The sequence below is a fragment of the Molothrus ater genome, chromosome 3, assembly GCF_012460135.2.
Source record: "Molothrus ater isolate BHLD 08-10-18 breed brown headed cowbird chromosome 3, BPBGC_Mater_1.1, whole genome shotgun sequence".
In the NCBI taxonomy this organism is placed as follows: domain Eukaryota; kingdom Metazoa; phylum Chordata; class Aves; order Passeriformes; family Icteridae; genus Molothrus; species Molothrus ater.
The window spans coordinates 89,618,081-89,640,237 of NC_050480.2; the positions used below are offsets into that span (position 1 = coordinate 89,618,081).

Below are 22,157 nucleotides of genomic sequence, written 5' to 3' on the forward strand. Positions count from 1 at the left end.
CTCTTCACATCAGTTTTTTTATCAGTTTCCTCCTGCTCACAAGAGGCTTCCTTTACTTGGGAGACAGAGTGTTTTTTAGATACAATAAGAAGATTCCTGTGTTGGGAAGTAAAAGCTTTGGACAGTTTGTGACATTTATAATGCCTTATTATGTTACTTTCACTTGTGACTACGGACGAGCATCCCTTTATCATACAGGGATACTGAGTTATGAACCTGCTGGTACATTCCGATAAGGCATCATTTCTGGCCTTTATTAAATACACGTACTTGCCGCGCTTCAGTGAATAAGCCTTATTTTCCTGAACCTGTATTCCTTTTGAGTTTTTGTTTTCCAAGTTCACGTTTTTCTTTCGTTTTGTTTTCACTGACAGCCTGTTGCCCTCTTTTCCTGATCTGTTTTTGAGTCCTCTCTGTTTAGACCTCAACGGTTTCTCCTGATTTGCTTTGCTTGAAATGTTTTCCTGGCCTGGTGTCAGCCTCCTGGGTCTTATTAGATGATCTTTATGCCTGTCATTATGTTTGTTAAAAATATGCCTCAAGAGGTTAGACCTAGTAGCATAAATACGGTCACAGCCTTCACAGTCACACTTGAACATGCCATCATCTTCTACTTTGTTTGGCTTTATCTCAACACTGTGCTCCGTCTCAAGATGCACGACATAATTAAGATACGCTGTAAATGAAGACTTACACTGAGACTGGTCACAAAAAAACCTTCCCACCTCTGGAGCTGATTTCATGCTTCCAATTTGCTCTGGGGTCATGTCGTGAAGCTTCATATAATGCTGTATCAAGCTGGTAACTTCCTGGAAGATACGAGAGCAGTCGTTCACCTCACACCTGAACTCTCTGACAGCAGGCTTGGTTTCCACCTCCTCACGTTCCTCTCTGCCTTGCTCATTCTCCTCCTCCACTTCAGCAGAGAAAGCAGGGAGGTCTGATTTGTGCACAGCCTGGTAATGAAGAATGAGGTTTTGTTGTATTGTGAAAGCTGCAAAGCAGCCCTGATGGACGCACCGGTACGGTCTGTAAGGGCTGTACCTAGTGGGAAACTCCAGAGATTTTGTTACGGGCTTCCTACCATTCCTCTCCTCTTTCTCCTTCCTGTGCTTCCTAGCCTTGCGTACTTTGGCTTGTTCCTGCAAACCATCAAAAGATGCTGGATTGTGCTGCTCCAGTGGCACAGAAACCACCTGGGGAGGTTTTTCCAGTCTTTCAGGAATATTATTTTCTGGTAGAAGTTTTTCCAATACTTTTACAGGCTCTACAGCTTCCTTTATCTGAGTTTCTTTGACCAATGGAGCTACAGTTTTGTTTTCTATTACTAGTGTCTGCACAGTTTTTATTTCAACAGGTTGTGGGGCTGTGTTTACAGTTTCATTTTGAGATCTTCTGCCATAAGGCCTCTTAATTTTTAATTTTACCATCTCCTCTGTTGTAAAATGATGTACAAGCTGACAGTGTGCTCGGAGATTAGAGTTTCTTGTAAATGTTTTTGGACAGGTAGCTACAACACATTTGAAAGGGGCATACTTCAGTTGATGTTTCTTTATTTCTAGTATCATTTCTGCAGTGTACTGATGGATTTTGCCATAGTGTTTAAATAATGCGTCTTTTGTCATAGCACTGTAACTGCAGCCAGGATTCTGACATACAAAAGGTTTATTAACTCTATCACTAAATTGAATGTTACTTGCCTCTGGAGATAGCTGGATGAGGGGTTTATTTTCAAGTGATACAACAGGAACTGCTGGTGCTAGCTTATCTGCTGGAGGACACTGAGAAACAGTCTCAGAGATTGGAACGGGAGAATCATCTTCCAGCTTCAGTTTTTGCAAGCCTTCCAAAATCTCTGACATTTGAGTATCATCCTTGTGAGGTATCTCAGCCTGAGCAGAGCTACCCTTTGCAGCAGTAACATTCCCTGTGTGCACAGCAAACTGTGTAGAAGTGGGTAGTTTTACACTGTGTGCTGAATTTTCTGAAGCAGCCTGGGTGTTATTTACTTGCAAGTTCTGTCCTGAAGTAGCAACAGTATCCTGAATTTCAGTTTTCACCTCAAGCATCTGTGAATTCATAGCAGTTTTAATTATTTCCAGGGTTTTTTCGAAGTTCTGCATAACACTGTCCTGTGAAATCTGTTGTTCCAAATTTGCCTGCACACAAGAATTTGCAGCCATCATTTGGGAATCCCCATTTTCAGTTTTTACTGTTAAAGGGGGCAGAACTGTATGAGCCTCAAGGTTTGTTTTGAAATTATCTTTGATACTGGTCATGAATAACTGATTGTCAACATTACTGAGTTTCTGTGCAAGGTTTTCCACCACTGTTTGAGAGCCACAATTTGCCAGCAAGTTGGACTGAAAACTTTCTCCCTGTATTTGCATGTTTCCTTCAGTGCTTTTGGTTAGAAGTCCCATTACTGTTGCATTGTTTACTGCTAATTTCTGTGATGTGTTGGGCACAAGCAGGGGTGTAGGTGTTTTTCTCTTCCTCTTTGAGGAGCTGGTTCCCTTCTTATTCAAGTTGCTTGATCCCGAATTCTTGGGACTACTTATAACTGAAACTCGTGAACTGTTCCCAGCAAAGTTTTGTGCTGCTGCAACAGTGTTAGAATATGAGCTAGGACACAAGCCATTTTCAACAGTCTTTAGCATTAAGTCCTCTGTTGCAAAAACAGGCAAAGTCTTGCATTCATTTAATGGAGGAATTTTGGCATTGAGGGTCCTGTTTTGGTCTGTCAGCAGGGTACTGGGGTTACAGACTGTCTGCAGCAGAGAGGGTGTGGCTGAGCTGGGGAGAACGGCTGCATTCATCTGAGTTGTACCAGAGACACAACTTGTTGTAACCACACGTGGAAGTACTTCTGTGTTATCAAAGCTACTCGGGATGCCTGCAGTTTCCAAGGCTTGCTTTATAATTTGATTACCTTCCTCATTCCCACTGGTATTAAAGTTAGTCACATTGGCCCGTGGAAACATAGTCTGCAGTGCAGAACGATTTTCGGCTGCAAGTAACTGGAGGAATGATGGATCTTTAAAACACGTCTCTGGATTGAAGGCAGACTCCGGAGGTTGCTGCAAGTTTAATGAATTTGAAGAAAGAATCATACTGGCAAGCAAAGATTGTCCATTAGCCTGCAGAGCTTCTGGAGAAATTTCTGATCCTTCCAGAGGCTTACAGTAAGACCTCTTTGATAAGTGACCACCAAGTGATCTAGGATTAGTAAAAACTCTGAAACACCTGCTACAGATAAATTTGCCATCTCTAATTATTGCTGGCCACTTTGCTCGCTTGTTATGCTTTGGCTTCCTTTCTTTCCCATTTGAGCCCCTGCCACGATCTTTTTTCACCTTTTCTGAAGCTGGGTGCTGAGAACTAGTTTCACTGAAGTTATTTTCATTACTCAGTTGTGAGGGAAATATTTGATCAACACTCTCCTCTTTTGGGAAGGTAGAACTAGCGTTTCCTTCTAGTTGCAAAGAAAAGTTATTCGTGTTATTTTCCAGTTGTGAGAAGACTGAATTTGGAGGATTCTCTGCTGATGAAGGAAATAGAGACATTGGACCATTTTCTGCAGGCAAAGGAAGAAAAGGATCTGAACCACCATCAATATTCAGAGGCATAACTGTTTTTGCCAGATCATCCAACTGGGAAGGTAAGGTTGCAGCAGACAAATTTTCCATTTGTGAACACAAAACACTCTCAGGCTCACTTTTAATACGAGCAGACAAATTTGGATTTATGACACTTTCCACTATAGGCAACATAGGACTTGCCAGATTTTCTAGGTGGGTTGGGAAAAGAGTACTTGAGACATGCTGCACTTGACTGGAAGAGGAGGGATTCAAATTTGATTTGTTCTGTGCAGTAAAAGCAGCACCACTGGGATTGCCCACCTGTGATGGCATAAGATACACAATCTTCCCATCATTCGGCACATTTTGCAGATTGCTGGATTTCCGCGGTTTCTTATTTTTACGCTGCATTTTAAAAGCAGCATATTCATCAGGGTGGGCTGCCTTCATGTGTTTGCCAATGCTCTGTGATGAATTGTACGTTCGAGTACACCCCTCAACCTGACAATTAAATTTCTGAACTGGGGCTGCTGGTGACACAGCTGGAACTAAAGAGCTATTTATGTTAGGCTGTGATGGAATAAATGTAATACTTTCTAACGTTTTTAAAGGCAGGTTATATAGATTAGCTGCAGCTTTAATACTGTCTTCAATTTCAAGTTTGGAAATGGGTACACCGTTTCGATACCCTGTCTGATTCTGCATGCTGAATGGATTTACAATGCTCACTTGTCTTTCTAAGCTTTTTGATTCAAGGGCTTCTGGTTTTAATGTGTCTGAGGTGACAGTCTGAACATTCTGAGTCTGACTGAGACAGCCTTCCTCCTTTCTCTCTTGGAAAACTGGAAGACAAGAGTCAACTGATGGGCACAACTGCTGGACTCCAGGTTTAGTAATATCTACTTTACTGGCAGTAGCAGCCAATTTACCTCTTTTCACAAAGTTATCTCGGATCTTCTGGTTAACAACAGATAGCTTAATGCTGCCCGCTGGAACTGTTTCTTCTGTTTTTATTGAACCCATAGGAGACTGCTCTGAACCAGCATTAGGCAAGGAATTGCTTTGCTGCAGTACACTCACTGATGCATTTACACTTTCATTCCCTACTGGTTCTGCTTTGATTTGGTTCCAGATGTTTTCTCCTTCAATGAAACTGCTTCGGTTTTCAGCTGGAGGAGATGTCAATTCCTCTTTAACTGCAACTCCATCAGTACTTTCATTAGCTTTAGGAGGCTGACTAAGATCAGGCTGATCAGTTTGGTTTTCAGGCTGCTCTTCTTTTTCAGGCTGCTTGTTGTGATCCTCAACATGCTTCTCCAGTTCGTTCTGTGAGCGGTACACCTTCCCACAGCCTGTGACTCTGCAGGTATAGGTATTATAGTGCTGTGCTTCATGATCATAGAGTAAATAGGCTTCAGAAAACACTCTGCCACATTTGGGAAACATACACTTAGCTCTGAAGACTTGATGCTCTCTCCTATGGGTCAGCAGCTCAGCATAACTGTTAAAGCCAGCCTTACATTTCATCTGTATGCAGATATAAGGCTTGCTGCCACAGTGCATTTGTAAATGATCATTCAGGTGAGTAACACTTACAAAATGTCGTCTACAGTACTGACAAATCACTTTTTTGCTCTGCATTTCAAGAAAACGTTTAGCTTCTTCATTATCTTTATGGCCCTTTGCGTGTGCTATTAGATTTTTAAAATATTTAAAGCCTTTTTTGCAAAGTGTTACAGGGCAGGTAAATTCATTAACAGGGGGTGGCTTTTGAACTGGCACTATCTCTGGTATGTAAGGTTTATCTTTGTCATCGTTTTCATCATCTGAGCCATCGTTATCATTAAACACAATAAAGTCTGTTGAATAGAGGCTGTTCTTCTTAATGGGTCGCTGCTCCTGTTTGGATACAGAATTAGTTTTCTGATTCTCATTGGCAGTTGCTATTTTAGGAGGTCTTCCCAGTCGCCTCAGTGGTTTCATAGCAGCCAATCTCTCTTTGCTAGATTTTTTCACATGCAAAGTTACATGGGGAACAAAGTTTTCTTTAGAATTAAAATTTTGGGCACAAATAGGGCAACTGTAAATTCCATCTTTATAATGTTTCTGTGCATGTCTAACTATTCTATGACCTAGGAATTCCTTGTCACATAACACACAATACTGCATGTAAGCTTGCCAGTTCCTAAATCTAGCTGATATGAACCCCCTCTCTCTGAGTTTTTTGATTTCTCTCTTTTTCTGCTTTTCATCTCTGATACCCCTAAGAAGGCTGGTAGCCTCATCAATGCCAGCAAGGCCATTCAGAGAAGTTTCTTTACTATCTTCTTGGTCATCCTCAGCCTTCTCATAAACTTCACTGTCGTTTAGTTCGTCTATGGATGACACAATGGATGCCTCCTCTCCCATAAGTGCCAGACACTGACGCTTCAGAGTTTTCCAGTCCCAGAACTCTGGATCAAAAGGCCACTGAGTTTTCAGTACAAGTAAGAGCTCACAGCGCAAAGAATTTGGTATTGGAAGATTCTCTTCATCGTACTTCTGGTCAGGCTGATTATATAGCATTTCAACAGCATAATACGCATCCACAGTGGGTTCCAGAAGAAATTCACTCAGCTGACAAGCACGTTTCACCTCCAAATCATCTGGAAGTAAGCAGGAGATAGTCTTGCAAATAGATATCTTGACATCTGCATTTTCACTGGATTCCAAGCGCAATGCTTTCACACACAGTTCAATGCATGTTGCAAGTCCAGCACCATCAATCTGTAAAGCAAGACTAATTTTAGTAAGTCATTTTATCTAACTCTTTCTATACTTTTAAGTAAAAGATGTCATTATTCAATCATAAGTGTCAGAAAAAATGCACCTGGCGTTCACAGTAATACTTTTTACCTCAAGAAACAGAATGGATTTTCCTCAGATGCTATTCCTTAAATTGCATAATTTGTCTTCATGCTACTAAAAAATGTTGAAGTTTACATACAACTTAAAGACCAATTAATTGTATGTCCTGTCTAGTTTGAGCACTTTTGGACTGTATGTTAGAGGCGTTTGGTTTATATCAGAACAATATTGAGCCTTTTCCTTGGAATAAAGCCTATCAGTTGTGCCACAGGTATTTGAGAGGAGCTTCTATGAAACATCAACTTAACACTGGGTAGAAATCAAATGGCAGAAACTGCTACAGGTAAAGAAAAAAACACGTGATCTTCAGAAAGATCTATAACTTAGAGATCACTTAAAGTAAAAGCTTTACTTTTATTTTTAAAAATTATGTCACTTCAAAGTCAACTGACCTCAAGTGAACACACAGCTTCAGTCCAACTGAAAGCAGTGAGTGTAGTTACATTTTGTTAAATGTTCCATCATTTGAATGTTCTACAGTCATGTGGTCTTTACTCATTCATACCCTAAGGCAACACCATTTACATTTACATTGACTTTACAAGCTCTTTATGCTGCCAGGGATGCATGAGAGGGGCTGTGGCATACATGAGAATAAAGTTCAGCAAATTTATGAATGTACAAGTCTACTACCCACATGGTCTCCAATTTCTGCCAACAAGTAAATGCTCAAATGCTCAGTGGAGAAAAATCAATATGGCACAGAGCAGACAGAGATATCAATGAAAGTTAGAAACTTTCACAGACTCTGTGAAAGTTATTTTCCTCCCCCTCTCTAATTCCAATTTATTTCATATCTTACAGGGGGGCAAAAAATCTTTAAATTTAGAAGTCCATGATTAGCTGTACCAGAACACTGAAAAACAAAACCAGGAATTTTTATTCTTAGAATTAATTTCCCAACTTACAAAAATCTTCATAGGAGCTAAATTTAGCTATCAATATTAAATATTGCAACTACTAAAGAAACTAAGAAAACTAGATGACAAGGTTAGCCGAGAAAGATGAGCACGTTTGTAATACAACATTGGACTTAAGCCCACAGGTGACAAGTATTTCATTTATCAAAATAAACTGCATTCATAAGTGGCAATTCAAAAGGTTTTGAGTTGTAGTTTTTGGGGTTTTTTACACCCTTCATTTCCTTTCCTCATAAGCTGATCCTCTCAATTTTCTGTAATTTTTGAAATATGGAAAATAACGGTGAGGAATGTTAGGGCCTCCTTACAGAAAATACCACATTTAGAGGACACAGACAAACCTAGAGGCCATAACCTCACCTTTGCTTCTTTCTTCATCTCAGTTGTGGCATCCAGCTTTTCTGTTTAATCTTACTCTTTTTGCAAAGGAACCAAAGTTTTAATGATTCAAAATGAATCAATTTATAATTCACCTGCAGAAGGAAGTTGCTATGGCCATTCCTAAAACCAATTAGGATTGCCCTGAAACTGATACTGTACAGAAAGACAGGAAGTTTTCAAAAATTTTCCTAATTACCATTCCATTGAAAGTGCCAAAAATATTCTTTCAGGAGTATCCTTACCTCTGAATTAATTACTTTAATCAGGAAGAAAATGTGATAAACAGTCTTAGTTAACACAGAAAGTTGACGACATCTCTCTAGATACACTTGAATAGAAGGCTCTACCCTTTGCTGCAGTTTACTCCAGAAAAGAGTCAGTTCCCTAGAACAAGAGAACAATATTTCAGGGCCATCAATGCAACCACTAGTCTTATAACAAGAAATGCAAGGCTAAGAACAGTTTCCATTTTGTCTTTGAGAAAGGAAAAAGCCTGAAATTTATTTATTTACACCTTATCTTTTATTAAAATATCCACACTATTAAGTATCTAAATTTCAAAATTATGACAATGGCTCAATTCCAGAAGGACAGCTCAGAATAAAACCTGTATTACCACAACTTATGCTACATAATTTACTCATTATGTGGCCTTGGAAAAAAAGAAGTCTTGTACAGTAGTTTACTATTCACAGACTGGAACTGTATACTTCTGAACTCTTAGTAATTACCAATACCTACAGAAGATTGGCTTCTCTCTGTGGTAGATACACTTTTTCTAAAGCTACTCTGCTTTAAGAGCTGGACGTGACTGATTTAGCAAGGAATTAGCCCCTAAAGCCAAACAGTATCACAGTATCTACATTATCTTATTTGATGATTCCTCCTCAGGTGCAAAGAGCCAAAAGTACCTAGTACCTTGTGAAATGCTGTAACACCCAAAACTTTAGCAGAATCTCTTAAAGCAAAATCCTGCATTAGCGGTTTTCTCCTGCACATAAAACAGAGATGCACAGACAAAACAAATTCTTCAAGAATTATACAGGTTTGCTAGTTAGCAGAAGGAAATTAAAACCCTAACATCTCAAATATCTGCCAACAAAGACCAGTTAACTTGTTCCTACGTTAAGAAAGCAAGCCCTAAACAATAAGTATCTTCATCTAGCTTATTACTGTGGTTACAGTAGTAGTAAAGAGCTTCTTCCTTTCTAAGTTTGTTAGAAAAAGAAACACCGCGTTGTTACAGGACAGAAAGAACAGTACTTACTCATTAAATGCTGACATAATGCTGACCAGTTGCCTGCAGTTATTAAATTTCTTATTTCTATGGAAAAATTATTAACCAGCTATTGGTATTTGCCTCATCATACAGATACCCTTCAAATTCCTGCAATGGATGCTTATCTTGCAAAATCCATTTATTTTCTTTTCTAGCTTTCCAAGAGTCTTATCTCCTTTCTGTTTAGCTCACAGATTTTATCAAGCTAAAGAAAGTTAACTTATGGCTTATGTATCTTCCCCAGACTAAGTTTTTTTTCTTAGATAGAAAACAAGATTCAAACTCACCAGGCACAGTACATCTCCCCTTGCTGCAGCTGGCGAGATAGAAATGCTGCACATAGAATTAGAGCACTTTTTTCATCTCCATCAGATTCCAGGTTACAGATCATTTCAAGTGCATCTTTGCAATCTACTTCTGCAATCTAGAAGAGAAGAAAGAGAAGAACAAGACTCAGAAAGTGGTTGCATTTTCAAACACACAGTCACATAAACCTTTGCAAGACAATAATTCAGAACTTTAATTTAAGTTAGAGATGAGCTTGAAAGCAAATCTAGTATCAAAACTCATTATGCCACCAGAAAAACTGTCTTATTAGAGTGAACATAAACTTTTTTCTTAGATGTGACTTATTTGTATCTAGTGTCCCAGTCACCTAAGAATTTTAAAGCATATTAATTATTCATATATATCACATACATCTGGTAATAGTGATATGAAGACTTATAACTTTAAATTGCAGCTTAACACAAAAAAGAAAATTACTTGTAATTCTAATCCAGTTTACTTGTCAGTGATGTCACTACTGCTTTAATACAATGAGCTGGATGGTTAATGAATCTGAGGTTTAACATGACTGTTCTAGTACTTTTTAAAAAATCAAAGATATGAAGAAAAGGAAAGCTGTACAGTGAGAAGCAGGTCATCTGAATGCTGTTCTAGAGGAACACTACAGTCTGTGCAATATAAATTATTTGTCAAGTACCAATGGAAGTACTTAGTTTTATGGCAAATCAAAGGAAAAATCACAGCTGCCCAGTACTACTAGATAGCTATATCAGTACTGAATCAGTGCACTTGCTGTAACAATACTGTCTAATCTGATTCTCAGCTGACTGGTTTGATTACATCAATTAGTGCATCTGGCAGGACATGCTGGTATTTATTCTTTGACACCAGCAGCTGAAGAATAGCTTGACTATAACAACAGCACTGTTGGAAGTCTCTCTTGAGAAATCACAAGACCACCCAAAGCAAGAAACAGAAGTGCTCACCCAAACACCCAGCTGGTCCGGCACTCTGGGTAAGGCGGCAGCACAGCTGGATTGGGCACCACGGTATCCAGCAATCAAACTACAATTTTGAATAGTACAACTACTTATTTTCACACCTCTAAATTGACACTTTGTAAATATACTAATAGCCCTTCACTGAATATCACTGGAGGTTTAACAACCTCAAAGTCATCTTGTAGAGAAAACTGGATTTCTTAAAATGGAACAGTATAAATGTAACAGCAATTTAGACTGAAGGTCTGCTTTGCTCAGTGCCCCATCTCAGACAGGGACTGTCAATTAAAAGCTTAGAGAAGAATACAGCAAACCGAACTTATTATAAGGGAACTTCATTAAAAGCTTTTCCAGCCTGTCACACTTCTAAGGGACCCTGTTTCTAACAAAGGTTTCAACATCAAGTTTTTCAGTCTAGCATTTCACATACTGCAGGTCTGAATTCTTCACATTATTGAAGGAAACTACTAGGAAACCATGCTGAAAACTTGCTTAAATGTTACTTTCCTACCTAGTCTGAATGGATATAAAAATTTCCACACCGATAATATACTTTTTTGCACCTTTTTTTTACTATTTTCTTGCTGTTCTCACACTACAAAAATGACAGTCCTTCTCAGTTTTTAAGTCCACCCTGACATGTTAAAGCTTATCTGCTTTCTCTTAGTAAGACATGATCTTTCCAAAACTGTTAGCAATACTGCAAACAGTTAGCCAAAGCTGCTAATCTAAGCAATCCAAAGCTGAGAAATACCTGGATTAGGTTCTCTCTGATAACCCAGTATGAACTTGTATGTTATGGCATCCAAAGAAACAAGGCTAACCCATTCCTTTTGTCCAGGGCATTCACAGTTCATTCACTGAACCAGCCCATTCTGTGTTGGGGCTGAGTAACGAAGGAAGCCTGTTTGCAGGGTCATAAATTCAAAGTTCCATTGCATGTCTCCAGCAAACAAAGGTAAGATTGCACAGCCCTGTCACAACCCCTCCTGAGCCTGTTCTGACAGGGTCTGCAGCAGCCAGAGCTGGGAGGAGAGCAAAACTGATCCAATTCTACTGAGTATCTGAAGAACACGCTCAGTGAGAAACTGTCATCTTAGAATTTCATCTGTATCTAGGGCAGGAAAGTTTTCCAGCTCTAATCAGTGCACAACTCTTATCCCTTTAAGTTCAATGGCAATATGCTTAATATTTAACATAAAAAGATGACAGCAACAAAAAGACAGCAGAGACACTGGCAGACAAGAAAAGTGACATTTGCAGTTCGTTTTCCTTCAAGAAGGAAAAAGGCTCAGCTAAAACTTTGGAGTGAGAGATGAAGATGCCACCTGAAAGAATGCAAAAGAGCAAAGCTGTCATCTCCTCTCTGACTTCTGTATTTAAATTAGAAGGATTTTATATTACAAACCAGATCAAAGATCTGATTTCACCTTCAATTGCGCCCAGGAATTTAGGTGAAGTTACATTTATTCTCTGAACTGCAGGCAGCATCTAAAGGGCCCCATTCTATGTACTAGGTATACACAAAAAACAATATAGTTCAAGTAATAAGAGTGGGAAAATGATTAACTTCACTTTACTAAGGAGGTCTGAGGCAGAGTTTTATAATACTTTAAGCAAAATCAAGCACAAAGTTACAGCACAGCCAGAAAAGGCCCATTAATGACCTAATAATACACTTCCATGAGTGTTTTGAGTCATTACTCAGCTTAAAAGTGACTTGAATGAAAAGAAAAAAACACCAAAAATATTTTAGATCATATTTTAAAAGAAAAACCTATTCTATAGAACACCAGCTTATGATTACTGACTTTACTACCATTAAAGAAATAAGTCTAAGAAAAAAAAGTTCTTTATTATTTACTTACTTCTTCCATTAGCCTTTCATTTGGTGATCCTGAACAAAGACAGACCAGGTAGGTTTGTTTGAAATTGCCTTTGCCACTGATTTCTGGATGGTCAGAGCAGAGTTTTGCCAGGGCAGTAGCTTGCGTTAATTGCTTTGTTTTCATTAGGTGCTTAATACGCATATCCAGCAGGACAGGGCCTTCTGACACTAAAAATTCATTCACTTAAAAAAAAAGAAAAAAAAAACCAAAAAAAAAGAAAAAAAAAGCCAAAACATTACATGCATGTTACAGAGTTAACGGACTGCATTTACTCGTCATGGTTCACCCTAAAATTTACACAAATCAAAACAGATATACAAAAGATACCAAGCAAAGATGAGGGAAAAGCTTCTCAGTGAACTGCACTTCTTTATCATAAAGATTCCCTGTCACAGACCTTTTATATACTTGCAGGTTTTAATTCATTTTAATTTCTTGGCTAAACAGCTGCACACAAAACAGACTTAGAGACCAATAAATATTAAAATATTTAGATACCATTTAATTATAGTTCTACAGAAAGATAACACAAAGCCACTACTCTTAGATCGTCTGTACACTTGTGCTATGCCTTTGCTAATGTTGCCTTTTAAAGACCTTGCTATTGAAAGATATATGTGACAAGTACAGAAGTTTCTGAACCTGTTTTTATTGGTGTGAAATGTTTCGTATTATACACCCACAGAATACAGTCAAACACTTTATGGTTCTTCAACCAAAGAATTTTCCTTATTTGAAAAAAGAGGCATATCTTGCATACATTTGACTGTGCATAGTCTAAAACTCAAAAGAGACAGGTACTGAACTGGATTTTTCAAACATGCTCCCACCAGAGTTAAACTCTGTAGTCTACACTAACAGTCCAACTCTAGGTGCTCAATAGAAGGCATAAAAATTCCACAAAAAGGGGAACACAGGCTAATGTTCTGAATCTTAAATATACATCTCGGGTCTCATTCAGATCTTCAAGATCAAAATTGCTTCAGCTTTGAAGCATGCGGTTTAGTACTACCTCTGGAACATTTAAAGTCAATTATTAAAACTAGACACATAGGCAATCACTTTTCTCTAATCCTTTTGACATCATTCCACCCTGTCTTCACAAGGTAGATATATACTCTATAAAAAACCCCTTGGTTTTCAATTGCCCTGACTTCAATTTCATAACACATTCTCACGTCTTTTAAAACCAGCAGACTTTTTCTACTGATTTTGGTTTCTTTTGTGAAAACTAGCACATTCATGATATGCTTTCAGTATTAGGATTAAAATCTTGATCATTTCTGAATGAGATTTTTTCCAACCTTTGAGTAGTCCCAAAACCTTCTAGTCATCTGCAGTGCTCACTTTGACACATTTTGATAGGAACTGTCATCATATACCTTTTAATTTCCTCATCCTCAATTTCACCTAAATCATGTTGCCCATTCACTTAATTTATATTTTCTTGACTTTTCAAATCCTGTTTCAATTTGATGAAGTAACTACTTTCAACATCTAAAAAATTAATTCTCTCTGTAATACTTGAACTAGTAGAATACAAAACATGGTTTAATTAAAAAAAAAGTTCATCTCATTCTTTGCTTCTTCCCATACTATTTAGTTTGATTCACTACTGTCTTCATTTCATGATTTCTCCTTCTTCTAGCTGCTTATATGGAACATTACTAAAAGTCCATCTTGAAATCAGAATCAGGTCAACCATTTTCTTTACCATTTTAATGCACAAGACTTTTAGGCAGAAAATGTTGCCTTTTGCAGAAATCAGGCCTGTTAAACCCCATCATTATCTTTCAGGCATTTTCAGATCTGTGGTTGAATTATCATTTCAACCAACTTCTTAGTTATTTGACCATACACTTGTACCCTGTTACAGATGATCAGCAATGGCTAACTGATGTGTAAGAATATTCAAATCAAATGAGCTCCTTCTTCCTTTCCCCATGGCAATGAAGGTACGACCAGATTTGTATGTACGCAGTAACAAAGGAAAACCAGAGCACACTAACAGACAATGAGTAAACATTTTTTTGTATTTATTAGAGGACATTCTAAGCAGCAGATAAATGTTCCTTTAATGTCATTACCAATGCATTATAAAAGACATTCACACTCCTGCCAACCCACAAATGACCCTGTGACTAACCACATTCAATAGCCTAGCCTTGCTCTTCCTCCACCAGGTACCAATAATCCCTTCACCCACAACGTTTAGTCCTGGATAGTCTGTCTGGAATAACATTGGAACATTTTACCTTATTTCTGTAACAAGATACAGGAAGACCTTAGACTTTAAGAGACATTGGTAATTCAAGATGTTTCACTCCGATTTATTACTATAATTGCTGCATTTAATATTGTAAACATTACATTCTATCTGCTAGCTCTCAGTAATCCCCTTCCTTTAGTGTTTACTGCTTCAGCCAGCCTACCTTGCATAAGCATCAGCACATTTTCTGTTATCTTCTCAACAAGACACAGGAAGACCTCAGGGTTACCAGTTACATATTAGCTCTTAAGCCTTTATTCCAATCCCAGTGATTATAACCATTATGTTTAACATCTGAAAGCTCATTCAAAACAAGAATTTTAATACATTTGTTTTGTAACTGAACTAAAGCAGACATTTTAAGAAAAAAAACAGTGCTGGGACTACAGGACTAAGTTTATGGTGGGGCACAGTCTTAAGGATAAGATTTTGAGGTTACTGAGGAAGGTTTTGTTTATTTTCAAATATTTGGATAAATATATTTTATTGTACAATGTCAATTTCAAAAGTTATTGTGGACAAATTGCTAGCCTACAATATCAATAGTAATTTATAAAAAGGCTTTGAGACACAAGTGCTCTTCTAGAAAAAATCACAACCTTTATGAGTGTAAACCCTGACATATTTAATGGGAACAATTATTGGAAAAAATATTGAATTAATTTTTGTGCAATGCTCCCTCATCCATTAAAATTCACAAGTATGTTTGTGCAAGATGTGCAAAATTCATATAAAATTACAGAACATGAAGGAAAATGAAGATGTGCAGATAGCATCTGACAGTGGTATTACAATCTACTAAGTCTAGCAAATGAATTTGGACAGACTGGGATCTAACCTTTTGGACAGTTTCCCTCTGATTCCCTTGAATTCCACAGCTGGCATATCAGGTCCTACTACCAAGTGATTCCATGCCAAGTTCACAAGAAGGATATGAACTTTTACTACAGGAATTGCTTGTACCATACACAGACTAAACCAGAGAAAACGTAATCCACAGATTAGCAGCACATGAGAGCACGAATAAACTCCAGGCACTAACAGGTTCTCTGTGGAAGACAGTCCAGATTAATGCCATGTTTTAGCTGATTTAAAGAGCACAAAGAATATTTGCCTTACAAAGCACTCATAATCCTACTACCAGACCCCTCATCAGATGTAGCATAGGTACAGATTAATCCACCACCTTTATGTCTTATCAGCCTTGCTTTAGCCAGGGAGGATGAAGCCAGGAGGTGAATATACACATGGACAATCCATCTCCAAGAACTTCAGCTGCTAGTCAGGAAACAATGTACTGGGTTTGGCTGGGGTATGGTTAATTTTCTTCACAGTGGCTGGTACAGGGCTGTGTTTTGGATTTGTACTGAACACAGTGATGATGATGTGGAGATGTTTTTGTTATTGCTGGGCAGGGCTTACACAGCCAAGGCCTTTCCTGATTTCTGTGCTGCCAGGCTGGGGAGGCTGGGAGAGCTTGGGAGGAGGCACAGCCCGGACAGGTGACCCCAGCTGACCAAAGGGACATTCCAGACCATGGAACATCACGCTCGGTATATAAGGCAGGGAGGAAGGAGGAAGGGGAGGACATTTGCAGCGATGGCATTTGTGTTCCCAAGTGACCCTGAGGTGTGATGGGGCCCCGCTCTCCTGGGCATGGCTGAACACCCGCCTTTCCATGGGAAGCAGGGAATTCATTCCTTGCCTTGCTTGTGTGCATGGCTTCTGCTTTCCCTATGGAACTGTCTTTATCTCAGCTTATGAGGTTTCTACCTTTCCCTTCCTATTCTCTCCCCAGTGCTGCTGGTGGGGGAATGAGAGAGTGGCTGAGTGGGGCTTTGCTGCTGGCTGGGGTTGAGCCATGACACGTCCTCCGTCATCTTCAAGTGTTAGTCCATATGTGCATTCACACTGTGAGTGACTCTGAACTGACTTGATGCTTTCCAAATCTACCAGGAGCTGGGACTCAGAATCCTTCATGCAAACATCTCAGCACAATTCTGTTGAATGCAGCATCAATCCTAGATGCCTCTGTGGTGGCACAGTGTCTAGAGAAAGGGTACAAGAAGTTCCAGATGGCTGCTTTGAATATACCCAGGATGAAAACACGTTTTTCTTCTCTCAAAACTGAGGCTACTCATATCATTCAACTTCTGGTGACAGGTGCTCTAATTATTGAAAATAGATCCACGTTGGCTGTTACATTCTGCCTGTTATCCACCTTGACAATCTCTGGATAGTGATGGTTGTATCCAGATTCTCCTTTCAGTGAGATATTCTTTAGATGCCTCCCTACTACATTTAAACTTATGAAAAATTCAAGAACCCAACTCTTGGCATCCAGGTTTAAATCTCTAAGGATAATTAGAATTAAATACCAAAAAAGCAGCAGCAGCCTGGCTTTTCATAAGGTTATCAAAGATCCTTTTCCTCTAGACAGTTCTTCCACTCACCCTCTGTATCAGCAGAGGAGATACCACTGACAGTTTTGAAGGATTATACCATCACTACAAGAAAATTATAACTTCGAGGATGGCAAAGTTCATGCTAAAGAGCACAAGCCACACTGACAGAAATTAAGGATGGAAGTGCAGTGTTTTAACATTGCATAGGCTATGGCATAACCTTAAACACTTTGGTGTACTTCAACTTTCAGTCTTCAGCACACTGAGCAATAAGGCTACACAGACAGCCACATGACTTCAGGAAACCTAATTTTCAGTTGTCATTAATTCAGATCAGTTTCAATTCTAGATTAATATCAGTCCTGATCTCACATTAAGCCATCTGTAGTTCAGGAGGAGGCCAGTAAGACAAAAGACCCACTATGATGTGAGAAAATTAAGACAACTTTACTAAGGTTTCCTTCCATAACCAATTAATGAAGTGGAGAAATGTAGAAAATTCCTCTCTCCAAATACAAGTGTTTCTTATCTTCAGAAAAAAAAAAGTCATGCAGGTGAAACCTGAAGTAATAGCAGGTCTGGTCACCATGCAAATGCAATGCAACGCAATGTCTGATAGCAGTGCAGGACCTGTTCCCATGGGACTCTTACAAGAAATTCCTTAAAGATGGTAAAGTTAGCTCTCCTGAAGTCCATGGTCACAATCTTACTTACTGCCTTGTGTCCTCCTCATCCAATACTGAACTCATGAGCAGGGTCTTAAAAAGACTCAAATAGAAGGCAATTAAATATTAATTAAACCTCCCTCTTACCCGTACCTTACAAGTTACAACGGCAGCAGTGTGGTTGAGAGGAAGCTAGTAAAGGAGCACTCTGTGGGACTCTGAGGACTACATACTAATCCAAAGTCTGCATTAGGTGTAGAATAAGTAATTAAAAGAAGCAACAAAATGCAAATCTTGTGGAAGAGTATGCCCAACTTCTGGAAAAAAAAATTGAAAATAATTTTTTACATTTACTGGACTTATCCAAGAGAGCTGTGGTAATTTGAATACAAGGAGACCCAACTTGTTTTCTTAAAGCACTAAAAGAAGTCCATCAAATCCCTAAAGATACCAAGCTCTCTTGGCAGTAAAAAGAAGAGCCTTGTACAGATAAATTATCAGTTACTGGAAAAAGAAAAAAAAAAAACCAAAAAAACCAAACTCTCAGTGGGTTTCTATAGGATCTGTACCAGGGATGGGCTTTGTCCAGCACATTTATAAACATTTGGAAAAGGGCGGAGAACCATGACAAAATATGCTGACAAAAGCAGGGTAGTAAAAACATGCCAGCAGTCCATAACACAGCATACCAGATAAAATTAAAATGTTGACAAAACCCCCAAAATGATTTTCATGGAGGAAAAAAATACAAGCCTAAATGTACATACAGGCATGATAGGGGAAAAAGCTAACACTGAAATAGGTACTAGTCCTCAAAAAAATGTCTTGTTTAGTTCTGATTTAAGAAAACATTGGTTCAATGCTCAGTCAAGAAGCAAGGCTAATGTTATAAAACTATTATTATTAAATATTATGAAAGGAATGTTGCAGAAAGCAGAAAATCATATTCACTGCTGAATAGACCTTTAGTTCCCCATAGAAAGAATGAGACAGTAAATTTGGAAGACATGTAAGACTACAGAAGAGAGAAGATGAGATATGATAGCAGTCTATCGAATCAGGTCTTGTGAGGCATTCATTAAAAAATGTGAGAAGAGTTAACGTGTTAATAGATAGAAAATATCATATGAAATAAGCAGGCACCAGGCTAAAAGGAGGCAGACACTAAGAGGAACTACTTCACTTGATGTAAGAACTGTGCAACTTTGCCATAGAGCTTATGCGTGATGCTTTATACAGATTCTAAAACAATTTAGTTAAAGAATCAAAAAAACAACTAAGGTTTATTCACACAAGGATACCGCTTCTGAATTGCGGGGACCAAACAAAAATAACCTATCAGGGCACTATCCTTGTAAGCCTCTGCTGATCACATACTCTTCCCCATGCAACTACTGTTAGCCATTCTCAGAACTCAGGTCTCAATGAACTTCAGTAAAGGTCCTCTTGGCATTCATAACTGAATAAATGACATTCTCATTTAAAAAAATATATGCAGTTTTTATTTTTTGTGTTTATGGCAAATAAATTTTGCATATTAGTACTGAACTTACCCCATCGTAAATTAGCCTGTATGTAAACTCCCTTCACATGGCTTATAAAGAAAATGGCAAGAGAATTTGAGGCATGATTATGTTTTATGCAAAATACCAACATTAAATTATTTGTATGTTACCATGAACATACTATCTTAATAGTTCAGAAAATGCTACATGCATATTTATTTATATAGCTTATAAATTACCACAAACTGTATTGAACAAAAAACTTCCATTGATCATAATAATATTTCAATATACCATGAAATTGAAGTAAATAACTCTAAATTTTACCTTTATCTGGGTCCAATTGTTCCTGGGACAGAATACCACACAATACTGGGTTCTTCCACACTCCCTTCTCTTGTGTAAGTGTTGTTAAAATGTGCAGTTCCTGGCTGCCATTTTCCATCAAGTTTTTATGAGCCACCTGAATAATATATTTTACAAAACAAGGTATTGTTTTAAAAAGACATAAATAATGTGTCTTTCATACTCCTTTGTACCTTATGTTATCACATTAATGCCTTACCAGATGGAGAGTTACAGGTATAACAAAACAACCTTAACCTTCAGCCTATACAGGTTTTACTTCTGCCTCTGTTGCCTGAGATATAAGCTGAGAAACCAAAACAACTGAGTGCTTCAAACTCACCTTGAGATTTATTAACAGGGCTACTTCTGAAATTTCTGAAACTAAATTTTGAAAAAGGCCTCTCTTTTAAAAATGGATGAGCAATTTCTCTAGTCCACATATTGTTCTGGTACCAGGTACTTAAACTTTATCTTCCCAAGCTCTTCAGCAGCTCAAATTCTACGTACTGGAGACAGTGAAAAAAAAATTTTTATAATGTCGAAAGATTTTAGCTGTTAAGATCTCACTGCATAGTTCTATGCAAATATGAATAAACAGGCTGGAGTCTTAAAATCAATTAAAATGTCTTCCATGGTATTTATATACTAGAATAAATTCTGTGAGCAGATGTACATTTGGAAGCAAAACAAATACCTGCAAAAATCTGTGGCTTAAGTAGCAATGCACAACTTACACTGGTCCTTAAAAAAAAAAAAAAACCAGCCAAGAAATGGCTCATTTTTCTTTTACTTTTCCACCTGCTCTCAAGGCTGTGGAACTCTCCTCAGCATCAAACACATCTCTTTAGAGATGTGTTTGCCTTATATAAATTAATTCTTTAGAATTGATTTATATAAGGCAATTGCTAGTCAGAATTCACTCTAAAATAATCAGCCTTTCATCTTCCCATGTCATTTAGGCTCAGAATCCTGAGGTAACTGTATCTGGTCTTTTCATTATTATCCTTTTCTCTCCCTCCCCCACTTTCTTTTTTTTAAAAACAGTATGCTGGACCTCCCACTACGTATTTCTGATAAATACTGAGAAGCAGAACTTGTTCCAACACCCTCCTTTAATGCAGTGCTCAAACCTTAACCAGCCAGTGCCCTGTGAGATTTAAAACCCTTCAGTATCAACTGAAGTTCGTAAGTTTCAAACATACAACCATATATAGTACAGAATGACATATATGATAATATTTAATTTCTAAGAGTGTTAATAGTGAACTATATTTTAAAACATGAATCTTACTTCAATAATCTATAGCTATTTTTTTTTCTCCACAGCTGCTGCATGCAGACAGATGATATTACCTTCAGCAATTACTGCAGAGTATGCAGGATTTCCAGCTGAAGGCCTTGCTCGTTACAGACAGGCTACACACTTAATATCCCTAGGTTTCCAAACCATTCTGAAAAGCTATTTTCTTTATTTTATGAACTAAACTCACCTGTACAAAAGCCTGAAATTCTTCCCATTTATTTTCAGGTAAGTCCAGAGGCAGACACAGTAGAAGTTCAATACAGCTTCTAGAAGTCAAAAAGGAATATTATTTGAGGAAATTCTTGATGTTGAAATTGTATAATCAACAATTCCTTATTCTAATATCAAAATAGTTGTTTGAAACACCAGCCACAGAACAGTTTGCTTTTTTGAACACAGAAAGAAAAAGAGGCCACAAACACTCTTGCAGAAAATGTAAAAGCAAGTTCTCTAAAAGACACTATTAAAAAAAAAAACCATAATTGAATCCAACTCTGTAAAAGCCTGTGTGAATTGATGCCCTTTCAGATTGTATGCAGATCAATAATAGCAAAGTGTTTCAAGCCAGGAATGTTGGCTTGTCCTAGGTCAGGAATCCTTCTTGCCTTAATTCAGCAACCAGATATTCTCCCATACATACAAGTGCTCATAACTGGATTGGGAAAACATTTAGGCAATGACAAGTTAATACCATACAGACTGGTTTCAGTAACCAAACCACCATACTCACAGTGCTAAACGTTCAAGCACAAAGGCAACGTTTTCACACTCAGAGGTAAGGTAAGGTCGTGCTTTAACATAACTTCGGATAGCCACCGTGTACACCTCCAACAGAGGCAGAGGATCTTCTGATGTCTTCCACTTTTCTGCATATTCCAACAAAGTCTATTTAGGAAAAAAGAAAAAACAATCCAAAAATCAGGAACAAATGTAAGTTTAAAATTTTAAATTTCTCACTAGTAGATCTCCTTAATATGAATTACATATTCTCAAAGCATGCTTTTTTCCCCTTAAAATTTACTGTTTCATTAACAACTGACACTTAGACTCCACACACAATCATTCTCTGATCATATAAAAATGTTATGACTGACACTTCCTCCCTGTGGTAACATCATATGATTCATTTTATATTCCTATTATCCAAATACAGAAGCCTGAATAGCATATCATAATTAAGGGTCATTTTTAGACATTCATCTCTACATTTCAGCTTCTAAAGCAAGTAAATTTGAAAGCATTAGTCTTTATTTTAATTTTCTACTTCCAGGAACAGTTTTGCTTTTCCCCTGCCTTGCCACCTTGAAGATACAGGTATCTTCAGGACATTGCTTTTTACGGGCTCTGAAAGGAATATGTTCTATGCATTTTAAAGATACCATCTGTACATCAAAATCTCATTAGTAAAAAAAGTGG

The 22,157-nt window shown here is 37.9% G+C and overlaps 1 protein-coding gene across 1 annotated transcript in view; it reads right to left on the bottom strand.

The window, feature by feature from the left end:
- The window catches only part of ZNF292 (zinc finger protein 292), a 49,241-nt gene that overhangs the window by 1,743 nt on the left and 25,341 nt on the right, over positions 1-22,157 (bottom strand). The window contains 7 exon segments of the mRNA XM_036379670.2: positions 2-6,347; positions 8,032-8,173; positions 9,356-9,492; positions 12,226-12,428; positions 19,418-19,553; positions 20,929-21,007; positions 21,472-21,626. Of these exon segments, the coding sequence (XP_036235563.1) occupies positions 2-6,347; positions 8,032-8,173; positions 9,356-9,492; positions 12,226-12,428; positions 19,418-19,553; positions 20,929-21,007; positions 21,472-21,626 (7,198 nt within the window).